Raw genomic sequence first — 16,925 nt, forward strand, 5'->3', positions numbered from 1 at the left:
TGGAGAGTGAGGAGTGGCAGAGCCACTGAGTCAGTTCCTCAGAAGACATGCTCCTGTCCCTAGGCCTTGGTATATATGCAGATCCCCACCCTCCAAAAAGGAATGCAGAACAGGCAGTCAGGAGGAGGAACAATAACTATTCCTTGGAGTCTTGCAGGGCAAAGAAATGTCTCCTATATCAACTATCTGAATGAATAGTCACATATATCGAAAAGCTCTAACAAGTTAATTTATCACAGTGGCTGCAATCAGCAATTTATTATTTCTACCTACAGCTATATGCCCATTCCTAAAAACACCAAAAAACACAGGCTAGGGTCAAAATACAACAGCCACGTTCATTCTATACACATAGTTTCAACTTCCTCCCTAGCGAAGCCTCACGGGAGGCTAGGTTTGAGGACACTGAGGCAAAAACAGTTGAGTACTCTAGAGAAGACTTCAAAACTGAGTGGGGCAGGGAGGGGGGTGGAGAGAAAGGGAAAAGGGGCACAGCCTCACCTGCAGTTTGGTGTAGGATGCATTGACCAGTCCATTGCGCAGGATCGAATGCCAGTTCTCAATGTGGGACCCACTGTAAGGCAGGGTAGAATATATGTCTCCTCATGGAATGAGGTTCCCAGGAGCACTTCCAAGACTGCCACTCCCACCCATTCTCACACTCACAGGACATGAAGATGGACACAAATAAACCTAGCAATGGATATGCACATGGATATAGTCACAGGCATGCAAGATGTGTGTGTGTGTGGCTAACCCTTACATTTTAATATACAGTCTCCTCTTCTCTTCCATGCTTCAAACAGTCCTATCCTAAATCCTCAACTGCTGGTTCAATATTTTCATTTGCCTATTATCCTGATATCTCAAATTAAACAAATTCATCTCAAACTCAACACGATTATCACTGATCCCAAATATGGCTTCCAGTAATGAGTTCACATCTCCTTTAAGGAAAGGGTACCACCAACTCCCTTTAAGTTACCTTTAATCTCTCTTTTTCTCTCTCTCCTCTCACAACTGGGCATAAATTGCTGATTTCCTTCAAAGTAGCTTTCAAATCTATCCCTGCTATAATCTGTTCCTTCAACCACATATTTTTATATGTAAAAGTCATTTCTCCTCAACTACATCACAAGTAGCTTGAGAGTAAAGACCATATCTTATGTATCTTTATCCTCTACAGCACCTACCACAATAGCATGTAGTATCTGTTGACTGACTGGTTGATGGACATAGATAACACAAACTCATATGCCTCAAGTGAACTTGCCTTCCCATCCCTCTACATTATTTCTGCCTTATCCAGCACCCGCCCCCAGCCCCGCCCCACTCCTCACTGGAAGGCAAAGGTGCTGCCATAGAGCTTCTTGGCGGTCCGGAACCGAGCCTCCTTGGCGGGAGGGCTGCTCAGCAGGAGGAACTGGTGTGAGGTGTGCATGAACTTCAGCTGCTGCCCAGGGTGGGGGTGGGGTCAGGAAAACAGAGCAGAAATGGAGATCAGGGAGGGAAGGGAGCAAACTAGGCTTGCACTGACCCCAAAGAAAGGAAATATGTGTAGGCCCAAAGACTACTGAGACAAGCCCAACCAGGCAGGTCTAGGACCAATTCAGTTAGCTGGTTTGGAGCCCCTCCCTGCCCCTCACCAGAAATTTAGTGTTTAGAGGGAGAATGGTCACTTACCCTGCTGAGAGGTAGTTTGACAATGTGTGACCTGTTACTAGAGATGATCCTAGGACAAAACAGAGAAAAAACAAAAAGGTAGAATAAGTGTGTGGTTAGGCCATCCTGAACAAAGCAGCAGCCTTGCTCTGCCCCTGGGAGAACAAGCAAGGATTCCAGGGCTGTTTGAGTCCAGGACACTATCTGGATATTCCTGTGGGTGGTAATGTTTGTGTATAAAAATGTAAAAGCGAAGTTACTGACCAGGGACCAGCAAGTTACTGGGTAAACACAATGGATGAAAGAAAGAGAGAAGTGGGAGGTGGGCTGCTACATCTAGGGAGAGAAAAGGATAGAACAAAAGGTCAGCACAAGAGGTCAGCTACCAAAAAAAGTTAGAAAGGTAGGGTCTGTATTAGAATGGTGACAACTTACACTTGGGATTTAGAAACTGAGAACTGGGGCTCAGGAGCCATCCTGCCTGAGCTCAAAGGAAGGCTGAAGGCTCTCAGAGATGAGGGGAATGGAAAGTTATTGTTTGAGCTGCAGAAAAAAAACAGAAGAAACTAGAACAAACTTCCTGAGGATTTGGGGACAGACTGGGCCATATGTAGGCTGAACTTAGAGGACAGGAGAGAACAAAGGCATAAACTGTTGAGGGCTCAGCAAGGGAGTATTATCTCTTATAGTGGATATGGTTTTTTTCTTTTGTGCTTCACTCATGTACCTGTGATGCCATCCTGGATGGTCTATGCCTGGTCATTCCTCATACTAAGAGGGAGCATGTTGCATTGAGAAAGTACTAATGTCAAAGGCTGACTAGACAGAAGGAAGTAAGCTAGAAGGGGAAAGCTATGTCAGGAAAAGAGAAGAGAAATCAAGAGAACAGGAATCAAGATCAGGGAGGGAGGGCAAGGGGTGGAGGGAAGTAGAGAAAGGTCAGAACCTTTGCTAGGAGAAGGGAGTAATAATAGTGCTTCAAGGCTTTGGACAGTCAACATCAACAAGGAAGGGCTTGAGATATGGAAAGGGCATAGAAGAGGGAGACAGACTTCTCTGCATGCATAGAAACCCTGACTGAAATGAAGTGTTAATTCCGACATGGAAGCAGCACTCAAAAACCTATTGGGAAACAAGAAACACCTGAAGAGAACTTGAGACATCACATTAGAATTTGTGGGCTCTTTGTAGGATCTGAGTTCCTGTCAAGGGCAGGTGTATCAGTAAAACCCAAGAAAGAGCAACCATAATATCTATAACCTTGCGAAGGATGCTGAAACCACCTCTAAGAGAAGGTGTAGGCTCCATGTTTGATACTATGCCCCATTCCCCCACCCGCCAAAGGATGAACCATTCTACTCATACCACTGCAGAAGAGGATGGGCCAGGGGATCCAGCTTGTCCATCTGCTTCTTGATTTCCAGATATGAGCCCTGTAAGACAATGGCCGTAAGGTTATCTCCCAGGAGAGATGGGAGCCCTCCCACTTTCCACAGACTATCAGGGCCCAGGGCAAGGTAGGCACTGAAGACCATACCAAACCAAGAGGAGATGGGCTTCCCACCCTCAAGGACCCCAGTCAGGTTGGGAAGACTCATAAATAAATATGAAAATGACCGAAAATGCTTACAAAACAACATGCAGGTGGGTCTCCCTCATTTTATGCAATTCCTACAGCCCTAAAAAGTTGATTATAAATCAAAATAAATAAATAAATAAAATCAATGTCCCAGAAAGATTAGGCTAAGGAATCCTGTGGTAAAACTTTACATAAAACATAACAGTCCTTCTGACAAGTAAATCATCCCTCCTGGGTGTATGTTATGTGTTAATCTGAACTGTGATATATAGGATTTGCTGAGAAGAGGCCCACCTGTAAATGTGAGTACAAATGAATGTCTATTCATGCAGAGATTGCAGACGAGGGGTGGGGAAGTCTGGTGAGAGACAGCCTTGAGTCAAAGGATGGTCACTGCTCCATGTGGCTGCCCCACCCCTAGAAGGATAGAAGATGTAGGCCCCTGGGTCTAGTTCCTTACCTCCAAGCCCCCCTCCTCACCCTCCCAACCCTGGACAGAGGTCTTTCCCTCACTTCTCTAATGCCCTAAGAATTATGGAAAAAACATTAAATAGGAACAACTTGTGAAGGAACTAGCAGCAAAGGTAAAGGTTGAGAGATACATAAGGAGTGAGAAATAGGAATAATAGAGCTAACAAAACAGAGAACAAAGACTGAGAAGGCTAAAGAGGGAAAACTAAAGAGAATACAGTGAGGGATTTGAGTAGCATCTCTACATCTTCACTCCACTTGCATGAATTTCAAACAGAACAGGGCACTTAAGTGGGCAGGCAGGGGACAGGCAGAGGGTAGAATACCTGGGTCATCTCCCGGATGGACATCACACTATCCAGAGCTTTCTGAAGTCGCTCATAATTCTTCTTCTGTGGAGAATCAATGGGAAGAGAAGAACCAGATGAACAAAAGTGGAGGAGAGTAAGACATGATGAAAAGGATGGGCCAGATGTACAAAATAATTCTAGGCCCCAGGGAAACAGCATAGTATGTCATGGAAAGAACACAGATTTAATGTCAAAAAGTTCTAGAATCACAAGCTAGTTCTTTTTTTACCAGCTGAGAGTAATAGGGTAAGTTACTTAACCTCTTAGAACCTCAGTATCCCTGTATGTAAGTGATGATAAAAATTCCCACTACCCTCAGAGAGATGACCTGAAGATTAAATAACGTATGTAAAGAACCTGGTATAGTGCCTGATACATAGCAATGAGAGTAATAGTGAAGCACTGTGCTGGGTACTTGTGATGGTCAATTTTGTCAATCATCAATTGTGTCAATTTGGGCCATGGGTGTGTCTGGGTGTGGCTGTGAATGGGTTTCTGGAGGAGATTAACCTTTGAATAGCAGATTGAGTAAAGGAGACTGCCATCCCTATTCAGGTGGGACTCATCTAATCAGCTGAAGGCCTGAATAGAACAAAACAGCTGAGTAAGAGTGAACTTCTCCAGCCTGGCTGCCTGGAGCTGGGACATTGGTCTTTTCCTACTTTCAGACTGGAACTGAAAAATCAGCTCTTCTTAGATCTCAAGCCTGCTGGATTTTGGATTGGAACTTACACCATCAGCTCTCCTGAATCTCCAGCTTGCCCACTACAGATCCTGGTACTTCTCAGCCTTCATAATCACATGAGCCAATTTCTTACAATAAATTTCTTTCTCTAAATATCTTCTATTGGTTCTGTTTCTCTAGAGAACCCTAACTTATACAATATTTTATATATATTATCTCCCATTTTTATAACAGTAGATATTATCTTTTTACAGATAAGGAAATTGAGGTTCAGAAAGGTTAAGTGATTTGCCTAACACCATTCAGCTAGGGAGTAGCAGAACCTCAAATGGAATCAACGTCTGTCTGGCTCCAAAGTCTGTATTATTCCCTATCATAACATAACTAATATTAATCGTTCTCCCCTTCTTCTGAGAAACTCAGAAGTTATTATTTATCTTATATTATTACTTATGTTTAGTTATTTATTCACTAAAACGGCTAAAGCAAGAGTTCCCAAGAAACAAGTGCTCCATTTCTTCTGTCCCCTTATTCCAAGCTGTTGGAATGACAGCCCAAAGTCTTCCACTGTCTTTTAACACCTCTGTTCCTGAGTCCTGATTTTCTTCCCAAGCAACTATACCTTAGGATTAAAGGCCAGAGTCTTGGGATCAGTGGGGTCCACCACAGAGGGATAAGGCTCAAAGATGATGCTCTTTCTAGGGGACTCCAAAGCTGCCCTACACATGGCCACCAGCAGATCCACCACCTTAAGAGAAAGGAGAGAAAGGGGGCAAAAGCTAAATGATTTCCCAGTGCTGGGAGTCACACAGTACCCAGCATAGGTCTACCTTCTGGAGGTTCTCAGCATTTCTCTTTTTTTTTTTTTTTTTTTTTTTTTTTGCGGTACGCAGGCCTCTCCCGTTGCGGAGCACAGGCTCCGGACGCGCAGGCCCAGCAGCCATGGCTCACGGGCCTAGGAGCTCCGCGGCACGTGGGATCTTCCCGGACCGGGGCACGAACCCGTGTCCCCTGCATCGGCAGGCAGACTCTCAACCACTGCGCCACCAGGGAAGCCCAGCATTTCTCTTTTTGAAAGCAAATATGGAAAAAAAAAAAAAAAAAAGCAAATATGAAGTGTGGAAGAGGGATGGATTTGGAGCTTGGGATTAGCAGATGCGAACTATTATATATGGAATGAATAAACAACAAGGTCCTACTGTATAGCACAGGAAACTATATTCAATATCCTCTGATAAACCATAATGGAAAAGAATTATGAAAATGGATGTATATATATGTATAACTGAATCACTTTGCTCTAAAGCAGAAATTAACACATTATAAATCAACTATATTTTAATAAAATTAAAAAAAGACAAATGTTTATGATTTTTTCATTAGAAAATATAATCTCATTATAAAAATTCAAGAACAATGTTTAAAAGGGTGATTAAAAAAAGAGGAAAATCATCCCCTTGCCCCCAAATCTCACTCCTCACAGGTAACTACTGCTAAGTTTGATGTATATTCTTCCAGATGTTTTCCCTACAGAAACTGTTACTTTATTATATAGGCAATAAAAAAAAAAGAATTCTTTATACATACTGTTGTGTTTTCTTTTTTATATATGCTATAATTTTCTATCCAAAAATTTCTACTGCAAAGGACATACCATCATTCTTTAACTGGACCCTGTACAGAGGGGCTTGTATCCACTTTTTTTTTAAACTATTATGAACAATACTAGGGAATTCCCTGTAGGTCCAGTGGTTAGGACTCTGCGCTTTCACTGCCCAGGGCACAGGTTCAAATCCTGATCGGGGAACTAAGATCCTGTAAGCCACGTGGCGCAGCCAAAAAGTAAATAAGTAAAATATTTTAAAAACCCACTATAGTGGGGTTTTTTATACTATAGTGAACATCCTTACACAGAAAAGCATTTCTGGAGATTAAATTCCAAGCAGTGAAACTGCTGTGTTCCCCAGCCTTTCTTGATCCCAATTCCCCAGCAGCTTTTCCCTCCCCCATACCTCTGCTCCAGTGGCCACCTCCTCTGCAGCTCCGGACATGACTCCCAAGGTGTAGAAGGAGAAAACGCACAGTTCACGAGTACAGACGGCTGGCTGAATGGACATATTAGAGATGGTGATGGCAGGAGGTGTCCAATAAGAAGGTATCATAGTGCAAGAGGGGTGCCTGACCTCAGACAACTCTAGATTGATATTCACATATCCTCATCTTTCCAAATAGGACTGCTGAGATTTGCTTTCTGAGAAAAACAATTATTTCTAGAGTCTCAAGGAGTGTGGACAGAATTCTACCTTTACCATAGATCCAGGAAGAAAGGAAAAATGGAGAGATGAGGAAGTAAGGGGCCTCAGCTAAGGGTGCAAGAAAGAGGGTTACGAAATAGAGGCATATACCTTGAGCATGGACCCATTCTGGAAGACATGCTGCTCATCACACACCACGCAGTACTCGTTCAATGTTGGAATCCTCTGCTCTGCATATTTCATGATCTGAGGAGAGAGAGATTCTACTTATCTTTTGGAAGCCCGGACCCAGATGTAGGAAATAATCTGAACTTCTTTTCCAGTTACTCTCCTACCTCCCAGCCTTGTGCCTAAGGTAGAATCTGTTCTTGGATCCTGCACTTAAACTGATAGCCTGACTCTAGAGCTAAGACTATATAGTATAATAAAAATAAGATCAGCCATGGTAGAAGACCTGGGTTAACATTCCCCCTCTACTACTTAATACCATATATAACTTTGGGCAAGTCAATTAACCTGAGCCTTGGTTTCATTTACAAAGTGGACATTATTCACCTCACAAAGGTACTGAGAGTAAAAAGATGATTTCTGTGAAAGTATTTTATAAACAAGTACTAATCAAACTATTAACATTAGTTGTAGTAATTACAGATTGCCCCCATGTGACAAGTGAGTATTCAGTCCATGATCAGATGCCTGAGAAGCCATTTTAACTACCTAGAACAATCAGCCTGTAAACTGATCAAGACCATAGCTAAAACTCTGTGCTGGGAAGACAGCACAAATCCAGAGCTCATGCAGCAATATCCTAAAGTGTTTTTTTGGGGGGTTTTTTGGTTTTTTTTGCGGTACGCAGGCCTCTCACTGTTGTGGCCTCTCCCGTTGCGGAGCACAGGCTCCGGACGCGCAGGCTTAGCGGCCATGGCTCACGGGCCCAGCCGCTCTGCAGCATGTGGGATCTTCCCAGACCGGGGAACGAAACCGTGTCCCCTGCATCGGCAGGCAGACTCTCAACCACTGCGCCACCAGGGAAGCCCCTAAAGTATTTTTTATACACTCTGTCTTAGCATGGCTTTTGCAACCATGTACACTTTGTGTATAAATCAAATTGTTCCCATTTCACAAACTTTTGGGATGGTAAATGGACATGCAAGGGCTTTTATTCATTCATTTAATGCAGATTTATTGAATGCCTACTATGCACCTAGCTCAGTGAAAGTTCTCCTTGATTATTCAATAACATAAAAGACTGTCTTCTCAGACCCCATACTCCAACAGAGAAGATGTGGTATGTACACAACTTAATTACAATTCAAGGCAGCATATGGTACCTGACACATCAATGTCATATAAAACAAAAAGCATCAAAAGAGTTCAATGAGAGGAGACACACTTCCAGCTAATACATTTCAAGTAACAGAGAAGATTTTATGGAAAAGCTGGCATCTGAGACTTGACTGCAATAGGCAGATATAGTGAGAAAGGTCAGTGGAGGGAATGACATGAACAAAGATAATGGAGATGCAAAAGTGAAACCATGGGGCATCCCTGGTGGCACAGTGGTTAAGAATCCACCTGCCAATGCAAGGGACACGGGTTTAAGCCCTGCTCCAGGAAGACCCCACATGCCACGAAGCAACTAAGCCCGTGTGCCACAACTACTGAGCCTGTGCTCTAGAGCCCACGAGCCATAACTACTGAGCCCGAGTGCCACAACTACTGAAGCCGGCGCACCGCAACGAAGAGTAGCCCCTGCTTGCTGCAACTAGAGAAAAGCCTGTGCACAGCAACAAAGACCCAAGGCAGCCAAAATTAAAAATAAATAAATTAAAAAAAAAAAAAGTGAAACCATGTCTGGAAAATAAAGAGGGTTTAAAAAGAAGCAAATGACCAGAAGTGGCTAAGCAGTGAAAGTTTGTGAGGAAAAGTGAAGCCCACTTGAGGAAGGATGTCCGGGATCATAAGAAAATCAGTGTCAATCCTTCTCTCATCTTGGCACCAGCGCACTTAACATTTGCGATGTCTCATTTGGCACTTGATCATAAGTGGTCTATAAGCGTTGTCTTCCCAATAATGCTATAAGCTTCTTGATGGTGGAAACTATGCCTTCTTTTCTCCTATCCACACAACACTCAGTATAGTTCTGGAAGCAGAACAGTTCAGGAAATGTTTGCTAACTGACTGAAGAGCTGGGAGATGTTAGGGGATCAGATGGGTCAGAAAACAGGGGAAAGGCTTTGGAATGAACCTTTGGACTTGATTACCTGGACAAGGAATCCATATTCCAGAGTGGGGATGTTTTTGCAGTGACCACTGACCTGATGAGAGGAAAAAGACAGACTCCGTGAACCTCCTATGAAGCTGGTGACTAGAAAGACCTCACTCACGCCCACTACCTAAAATTCTCTTAAAGTAGCTAAGCCCTAACACTGATCAGTCTAAGTAATCCCCAAGCTGCAGAGAAGACTTTCAGACATTTTTGCCAAGGTTCTTAAAAAAGACTCACCTCAAAAAAAACAAAACAAAACAAAAAAGACTCACCTGTCCTTAAACCCCTTCAAGGTAGGTGGAATAGGTCTGTAAAGTAGCTGACTACCAAGTCCTAACCACAACCTAACAAAATCATACATGACATCTCCGTGGGATGCCCAACCCCAGACTCTCTGCTTCATGACATACTATCAGAGAAGCCTGCCAGACTGTTCAGATATAAGTTCACAACTATTAAAAAATGTGTTCCATTCTACTCACTCATGATTCATGCCCAGGTTTGGTTTATGATGCCTGGACAACCAGACCCCCACTCCATTTTGAGAAGCTGTATTCCCACACTTCCCCTCCCACCCTCTGACACCCAAGTCAAACCCTCCTCAGCCATGTACCAAAGGAGAGGTCCATGCTGGGGGAGGGAGGCCCACGTGCTGGGGGCACTGGAGACCTGCCTGGGGGCTGGGAGGGTAGCCAAACACCTCTACTTTGGGGTTCTTCATGGTGCAGGAGATGGAACGGTTCATGAGGCGTCCAACTCGAAGCTCTGGTACACCCAGTTTGCCTTTCAGCATGGAGTCCTGTATGATAGGGAAACTTGGAGACCTGAACACAGAGCAAAGAGAAGTGATGAGACTGAGGATTCAGTATGAGCACTAGAAGAGGCCTGGAGGGACTTCCCTGGGGGTCCAATGGTTAAGACCCCACACTTCCAATGCAGGGGGTGCGGGTTTGATCCCTGGTCAGGGAACTAAGATCTCTCATGTCACGTGGCATGACCGGAAAGAAAAAGAAAAAAAAACGAAAAAAAAGAAGAGGTCTGGAGATAAGAATAGATGAAATGACCTAAGACAAAGAGCAACTCATATCTGAGGAAAGTTCCATTGGATCAAACTGTCAAAGCAAGTAGATCACTACACAATTGGTTTGATTTTTATGTCATTATCTATGTGTTCTTCAGATTGGAACATGAAGGGCAGGCAAAGGCAAAGCCTAGGTCATTCTCTGCAGCACCTAGGCCAGGTAAGGAATGATACCCTGGAGAGGATGCCTGTTTCACTTAGAGAGAGAGAGAGAGAGAGAGAGAGAGAGAGAGAGAGAGAGAGAGAGAGAGAGAGAGAGAGAGAGAGGGAGAGAGAGAGTGTGTGTGTGTGTGTGTGTGTGTGTGTGTGTGTGTGTGATTAAACTACTAGGCAAGAAATAGTTGGACCCCAAAGAGCCTAATGTCTGTCTGTCTGTCAATAATGGCACCTGGAAAACTACAAATCTGGGTTTGTATTTGCCTTTGGGAAGATCAGAAGGCACCAGGGGGGATAAATGTAGGCCTAGGATCAAAGAATTGAGCAATATTTATTTCCAGAACCTAGGTAATAAATCAATGTGCCCTTCCATAAGAGCAAGGACTTGGGGCCTATTAGCTCTGACTCTGCCTCCTTAGGATAGGGAATAAGGATAAGTGTCGAAGAAAGTAAAGATGGAGAGATTAGCATACATTTCTCCAAACATGTACCATGCGCTAGGTACTGTGTTTTACATAAAGGACGAGATCTGACTACTGGGTCAGGAGTAGAAGGGTAAAGACACATAGGGGACAGGACCATGTGGGTGGTATTAGTAGTTAAAGGTACAGAATTTAGAGGACCTAGGAAGAGGATAGAATAATTTACATAATCAAGAAAGTGGAGTGGAGGCTTAGTTGAGATTACAGTGATTAGAGATAATCAGCTCATGGAGAAACTTACTTGGGGATGGGTGAGAAGATGCTGAGGCCAGCTCGGAACTTCTTGATGGTACCACTTGCCTTGAACCAGCTGTGCCTCTTCTCCTGCTGGGTCTTTAAGAAATCGTTGCTGAGATGTTTCCATTGTTGGGATGTAAACATACCCAGGATCCTAAAGAATTAAAGAGCAACAGGCTTAAAGAAGTTCAGGCAGGGGAAGCCCAGGTCAAGAAATAGGACTATGAAAGGCAACTAATCTAAAATTCAGACCCAGGGACTGCAAAGCTAGTTGTTGTAGGGGAAGGTGTGTCTCAAGACCCCACTGATAATAATCTTAGCACATGGAAATGTACTGTCCTAAAGTACCTCTTTACCTTCGTGGGTAAATTCCCACTCCCTTACCTAGTCTAATGGACCAGAAAAATTCTTAGATGCTTTGCCTTTAGAGGGAGATCTCAAAGGTGAGTCTTCAAAGGCTGTGAACCTGGCAATTTACTGCCAAGAAGAGCTATACTGAAAGTGGAACAGAAGTGGTGAGTATCACCCTCTGCCTTATGAATAGTGAAGAAAAGGACAAGGGACACGAAGGGTATGACATTGTTAGGCAAAACATTACATCCCCAAATTTATGGTTTCCAACTTGGGCTGGGCCCTCAGCTAGTCTTGTCAGTCCTTTCACTTGTCCTTGATCAGTTCTCTCTAGTATCACTCTACCTTATTATTCTAAATGCTTATCACCTTCTTTAAGCTCCTAACTTCACCTACAACTGATAATCTCTCTTCTCAATAGAAAAAACTGAAGGCATGAGATATCATCTTCCATAATTTTGCAACCCTACTACAGAATCCATTTCCATTTCTACCCTTACCTGATCCCTCCATTCTCTGGAGACAAGGTAACCTTCCTATTAAGGATCAATTGCTCTGTTTGTCCTCTAGATCTCAGCCCCTCATGGGACCTTGATCTGTCAATCATCCCCCTCTCCTGTCAGTTCCTTTACTGAAGTCTACAAAAAGTTTCAAGTTTCTTTACCTCAGCCTAGCTATCTCTCCCTCTTCCCCTTATATCCTCATCCAAATTTCTTAATCCACACTTATTGTTTCTATTTTGTTGCCAATCACTCACTTCTCCAGAATACTTACTGTATTCTGGTGTCTACCTTCACCACTCCACTACAATTGCTCTCACCTTGATGCTAAATCCAACAGAAACTCCTAAGTTCTCCTCTTACTCATCCTCTCTGGCATCTGGCCCTCCTTGTAGAAATGCTCCTCCTTGCCTTCTCTGACTCTATTGTCTTCCCATTGTTCTCCAATTTCTCTGACCTACCTTCAGTGTTTCTTCTTCCTCTACCTACTCCTGCTATTTTGTCTGGGTTAAAGGGTGTTCTGCCTTTGATTTTATTTTCTTCTCATTCTATCATGCTCTCCTTTAGCAATCTCATATTCTACACTGGGTGCAAGTCTCACCCATACACTGCTATATAACTTCAACCTGAACCTCTCTTGTAAGTATCAAATCTACATATCTAACTCTGTATTGAGCATCTCCACTGGAATATCCTAAAGTTAACTTTAAACAACATGTTTAAAATGGAAATAACTATCTGTCCTCATCCCACAAACGTGCTCTTCTTCCAAATCCCTATATAAATGAGTGGTATTATAATTTACCCAGACATCTAGGCTGGAAACCTAAGAGTAATATTCCACTATTCCTTGGCTCTTATCATATACAACATACCCAAATCATTCTTCAAGTCTTATTGATTTTAAACCCTGCAAATTTCTCTAGTCTATCTCTCATCTCTAATCTTACCTACAGTTGTACTTTGGTTCAGGCTTTCATCATCTCATGTATGGACTTCTACAAATGCCTCCTATTAAAACAGTTCTGGTCTCTTATCTCATCCCTCCTACCTATTTTGCACAGTGCTACCAGAATGGTTTTTTTTTTTTTTTCTTTTTTTTGCGGTACGCGGGCCTCTCACTGTTGTGGCCTCTCCCGTTGCGGAGCACAGGCTCCGGACGCGCAGGCTCAGCGGCCATGGCTCACGGGCCTAGCCGCTCCGCGTCATGTGGGATCTTCCCAGACCGGGCACGAACCCGTGTCCCCTGCATCGGCAGGCGGACTCTCAACCACTGCGCCACCGGGGAAGCCCTAGAATGTTTTTTTAAAAACTAAATCTGACCATGTCCTTTCTCTGCCTAAAACCTTTCAATGCTCCCAAAAGCCCAATATCCTCTCTGATTTGGACTCCTTCCTGCTTCTCTGGCTTTAACTTTAGTTCCTACCATTCTCCCCTTGCATTTTACTAGCAATACATAACTACTTGAAGCTTCCTACACACATGCTGCTTCACATAACTATGGCCTTGCAAATGTTATTTACTCCATTGTCTACATGGGCAACTCTTATCCATCCTTGAAAACCAGTAATCATCTCCCTTTCATCTTTCATTCATCCACCTGCCACCAGACTGAGTTACACCTACATCTTCCTCTGTGTTCTTTCTAAATCTTACATATTCACTTGTATTAGAACATGTATCCACTGGACTCTATTTGAAACTTGACTGAGTTTACTTCTCAGTATTGTATACCAAATACTTAGCAAGGTGCTCAACACATTCAATAAATTAAAACTGTCTGAAATCCTAGAGCCCCCACTCTGAGGAAATGTGATGAGCATGACTCTAATTCCAGGGTTGCACTTTTCCTTAAATGCTAAGTACTGATGAGTTTCACCTCTCACCTCCAGGAAGCCTCAAGGCCAGATACCCCAGAAACACAAGCTCCCTTACCTAACCATAAATTTGGCTCCCCAAATTTATTTTAGTCTTTCTTGGGCATATCTCAGAAATACACTTTTGGAAGGAAACATTCAAGAGTCTGCCTGTCCATCCACATGTCCATTTCTCTTTCCCTCAATGTTCATAACCAGAAAGATCAAAGTTCTTACTTTTTCAACTGAAGACCCAGCCCAAATCCTTCCTTATTTGATGGCTGGAAAACCTCAATTGATGGTTCTGCAAAGAGAAGAGAAAGCTCCTACTATGTATCCATGTCTATCCTCCTGGGAGTCTAAAGCCCCAGTTCAGTGGATTAGCTTCCTCAGATTCTAAGGGTACTCTAAACAATAATGATGGACAAGGGAAATATCTGAGGCAGAGGGTAGATTCTGGGAACTGTCTGACCAATTTCAGATAGCCTCAACTTATACTGGAAGTTGAGGGGAAGGGGAGGAATAAGTAATATCTGGGAACAGAAAGGCCTTTTAAGGCATGACTATCAGGCAATAGGGTATGAAGACACCAATGAGAAGAGACTGAAAAGCTCCTACCAATGGCCTACAGATTACACCAACAGGTCTTGCTCCTAGTTTTTCTCTACCTCAGTTAACTTAGGACTTTGGATGAGACCACACACAGAGCACCCACATGCCCAAAGTCACTGCCTTTACCCGGTCCATCAAGGTACTGGGAGAGTGAAAATCGCAGCCTCAACACAATAGGTTCTGTCCGGAGGACCTTCCAGGCTGTAGAAACTTCCTCCTAAAAGAGTAAGGTCAATAGTTTCTAGTTTAGCAGCAGAGAGGAATGGACTTGAAGTTTTCGCTATATGATACACACATGCACACAGCACTGTCTGCTGATGATCTAGGAAAAACAGGCATGAATAATATGTGCTTCAAATACAGCAGTCAGGAACAAGACTCCAGGCCTACATGGCAAAATCCACAAGCCCAACTAGACATGTTTTTGGCAGGTACCAGCACCACTTACATCGAGGAAGCTGATGTTGATGTGGAGGTCAATGTCCACGTCATCAATAGTTCCATATTCTCTATAGAGATACAGGCAACCACAAGTGAGACTCATTAAGGGAGAAAGAAGGGAACAGAGACTGAGGTGGAGGGAGAACTGAGCCTGGGGATAAGGGAGAGGGAAGGGTGGAAGGCAGCTCTGTATTTAGGTTCTTAGCTACAGCCTGAAGCCACTTTTATGATCTGGGCCTTTGCCAGGCCAGAAGCCCTTCTTACCTCAAAGGTGAAACTATCAGCCTAGAGGAGTCTAGGATACGAGGGAACTTCTAAGAAAAGTGGCTATACTTTCCTACTTACTCCTGTCAGCCAACCTCAAGTATTCCAAATAACTCCCACCATCATTAAGCTCAAAACTTATCAAGGTCCACTAACCACCCGCGCCCCTATCATACCATAAAGAAAAAACCTCTACCCTTTTAACAACTCAGAAAGAAGTGGCTGAGTCCCCTGCCATCCCTGAAGTACAGTCCCACCTGATGGATACAGAGTTTTCACTGTAGATCTCCTTCACTGCTTCAATGTCTGCATCAAGCTGTGGGTGTCGATATAAGTCAGCTGCACAGCTCCCCTAAGTCAGGAGGAAAAATGGTGGAGGGGAAAGACAGAGGGGAAGAGATGAAAAACAGAACATGATGAAACATCCAGAACAGGGATATCAAACTACAGCAATACATACAAGCAAAAGCTGCGTATGTGAAGGGGCTTTTGGTGGTGGCCATAGTTGGGCCACCAGACAAGTCTCATTGACAGACAAGTCTCCCTCCATCACCACTCTAGGAAGTTTTAGGAGACCAACTGCAGGCTTTGCTTAAGGAGTTCACATCCTTAAGCCTCAGCTTCTTCTCTCAACCCTGACCAGGACACTTAGGGATCCCTTCTGTAAGAACTCAGAACAGACTGAAGAGTACAGAATATAACTCAGATTGGTTCTGTCTAGAGTCCAACATTCCTGCTCAGGATCATGCCCTAGGCAGTGATAGCATTAAACAATCATTGGTAGAATAATCTTCTAAAATTTTGACCCTAATGAATGAAACGACCCCTGCTGGCTAGTGAGGGAATAGCCAGAAAATAATGTTTTACAACTAAGAACATATGGGTCAGCGGTCCCCAACCTTTCTGGCACCATGGACCAGTTTCCTGGAAGACAACTTTTCCACAGACCAGGGTGGCAGGGGTGGAGGGTGGGGGTGGGAATGGGGATGGTTCGGGCAGTAAGGCGGGCAATGGGGAGTGATGGGGAGCGGCAGATGAAGCTTTGCTGGCCTGCCGCTCACCTCCTGCTGTGCAGCCCGGTTCCTAACAGGCCACGGACCACGGACCCCTGATATGGGTAACCTCCATGTACAGAGGGTGTAGTTTACACTGGGAAAGATATGAGTTCCAGGCAAGAGCAAAGATATGAAATCAGCATTGACAAGGCAATCCTCAGATGACACTGACGTTGTATCTTCATCTCTACTCCAAAATAATCTTTCATTCTTGATGTATCCAGAGAAAAGCACACATTTAGACCATCCATCACGGGTTTTGGGGGCTGTAATCTCACCTGAACTCCATAGAGAAATTCCTCTGATTCATTATCTCCCTCCGAATCATCATCATTCCAGAACTGGCCTTTGATGTCCTAATGATGAGAAATAAGGATACAACCCTTTGTTGGGTCCCTGTTATCCCACGGAACAGAGTGGGGTTAGGATGGGAAACAGGTTTCCACAAACAATGGGAGGTCCCTTGGGATAGAATAACTGAGGCCCTAATCCCTTTGCTCCCTTCCCCTCACCCTTTGGGAGCGTCTCACTCTCTTCCTGAATCTGGTCATATCCATGGTCTAGCACTGACTTGGTGTCATGGAGGAAAGCAGAAGGGAATTTTAGCCTTCTTAGGTAT

At 43.8% G+C, this 16,925-nt stretch overlaps 1 protein-coding gene across 14 annotated transcripts in view; it reads right to left on the reverse strand.

Moving 5' to 3' along the window:
- The window catches only part of PARP6 (poly(ADP-ribose) polymerase family member 6), a 28,365-nt gene that overhangs the window by 7,297 nt on the left and 4,143 nt on the right, over nt 1-16,925 (reverse strand). For 4 of the 14 annotated variants that reach the window (XR_010946739.1, XM_067752455.1, XM_067752464.1 and 1 more), the window contains 17 exons: nt 16,585-16,662; nt 15,509-15,603; nt 14,995-15,055; nt 14,673-14,763; nt 14,172-14,238; nt 11,232-11,381; nt 9,885-10,095; nt 9,267-9,320; nt 7,153-7,248; nt 6,760-6,852; nt 5,370-5,495; nt 4,039-4,104; nt 3,028-3,095; nt 1,684-1,732; nt 1,341-1,453; nt 667-693; nt 502-574 (listed from right to left, as the gene is read on the reverse strand). Coding sequence is in view for 10 of the 14 variants with exons in the window: in XM_067752455.1 (XP_067608556.1) it covers nt 502-574; nt 667-693; nt 1,341-1,453; nt 1,684-1,732; nt 3,028-3,095; nt 4,039-4,104; nt 5,370-5,495; nt 6,760-6,852; nt 7,153-7,248; nt 9,267-9,320; nt 9,885-10,095; nt 11,232-11,381; nt 14,172-14,238; nt 14,673-14,763; nt 14,995-15,055; nt 15,509-15,603; nt 16,585-16,662 (1,518 nt within the window). In the remaining 4 variants the exon portion in view is untranslated. Of the gene's footprint in view, nt 1-501; nt 575-666; nt 694-1,340; nt 1,454-1,683; nt 1,733-3,027; nt 3,096-4,038; nt 4,105-5,369; nt 5,496-6,759; nt 6,853-7,152; nt 7,249-9,266; nt 9,321-9,884; nt 10,096-11,231; nt 11,382-14,171; nt 14,239-14,672; nt 14,764-14,994; nt 15,056-15,508; nt 15,604-16,584; nt 16,663-16,925 lie in introns of those variants that run through there. The other 10 variants (XR_010946740.1, XM_067752474.1, XR_010946741.1 and 7 more) reach the window with 7 other exon arrangements.

This window comes from Pseudorca crassidens, chromosome 1 (genome assembly GCF_039906515.1).
Source record: "Pseudorca crassidens isolate mPseCra1 chromosome 1, mPseCra1.hap1, whole genome shotgun sequence".
NCBI lineage: Eukaryota > Metazoa > Chordata > Mammalia > Artiodactyla > Delphinidae > Pseudorca > Pseudorca crassidens.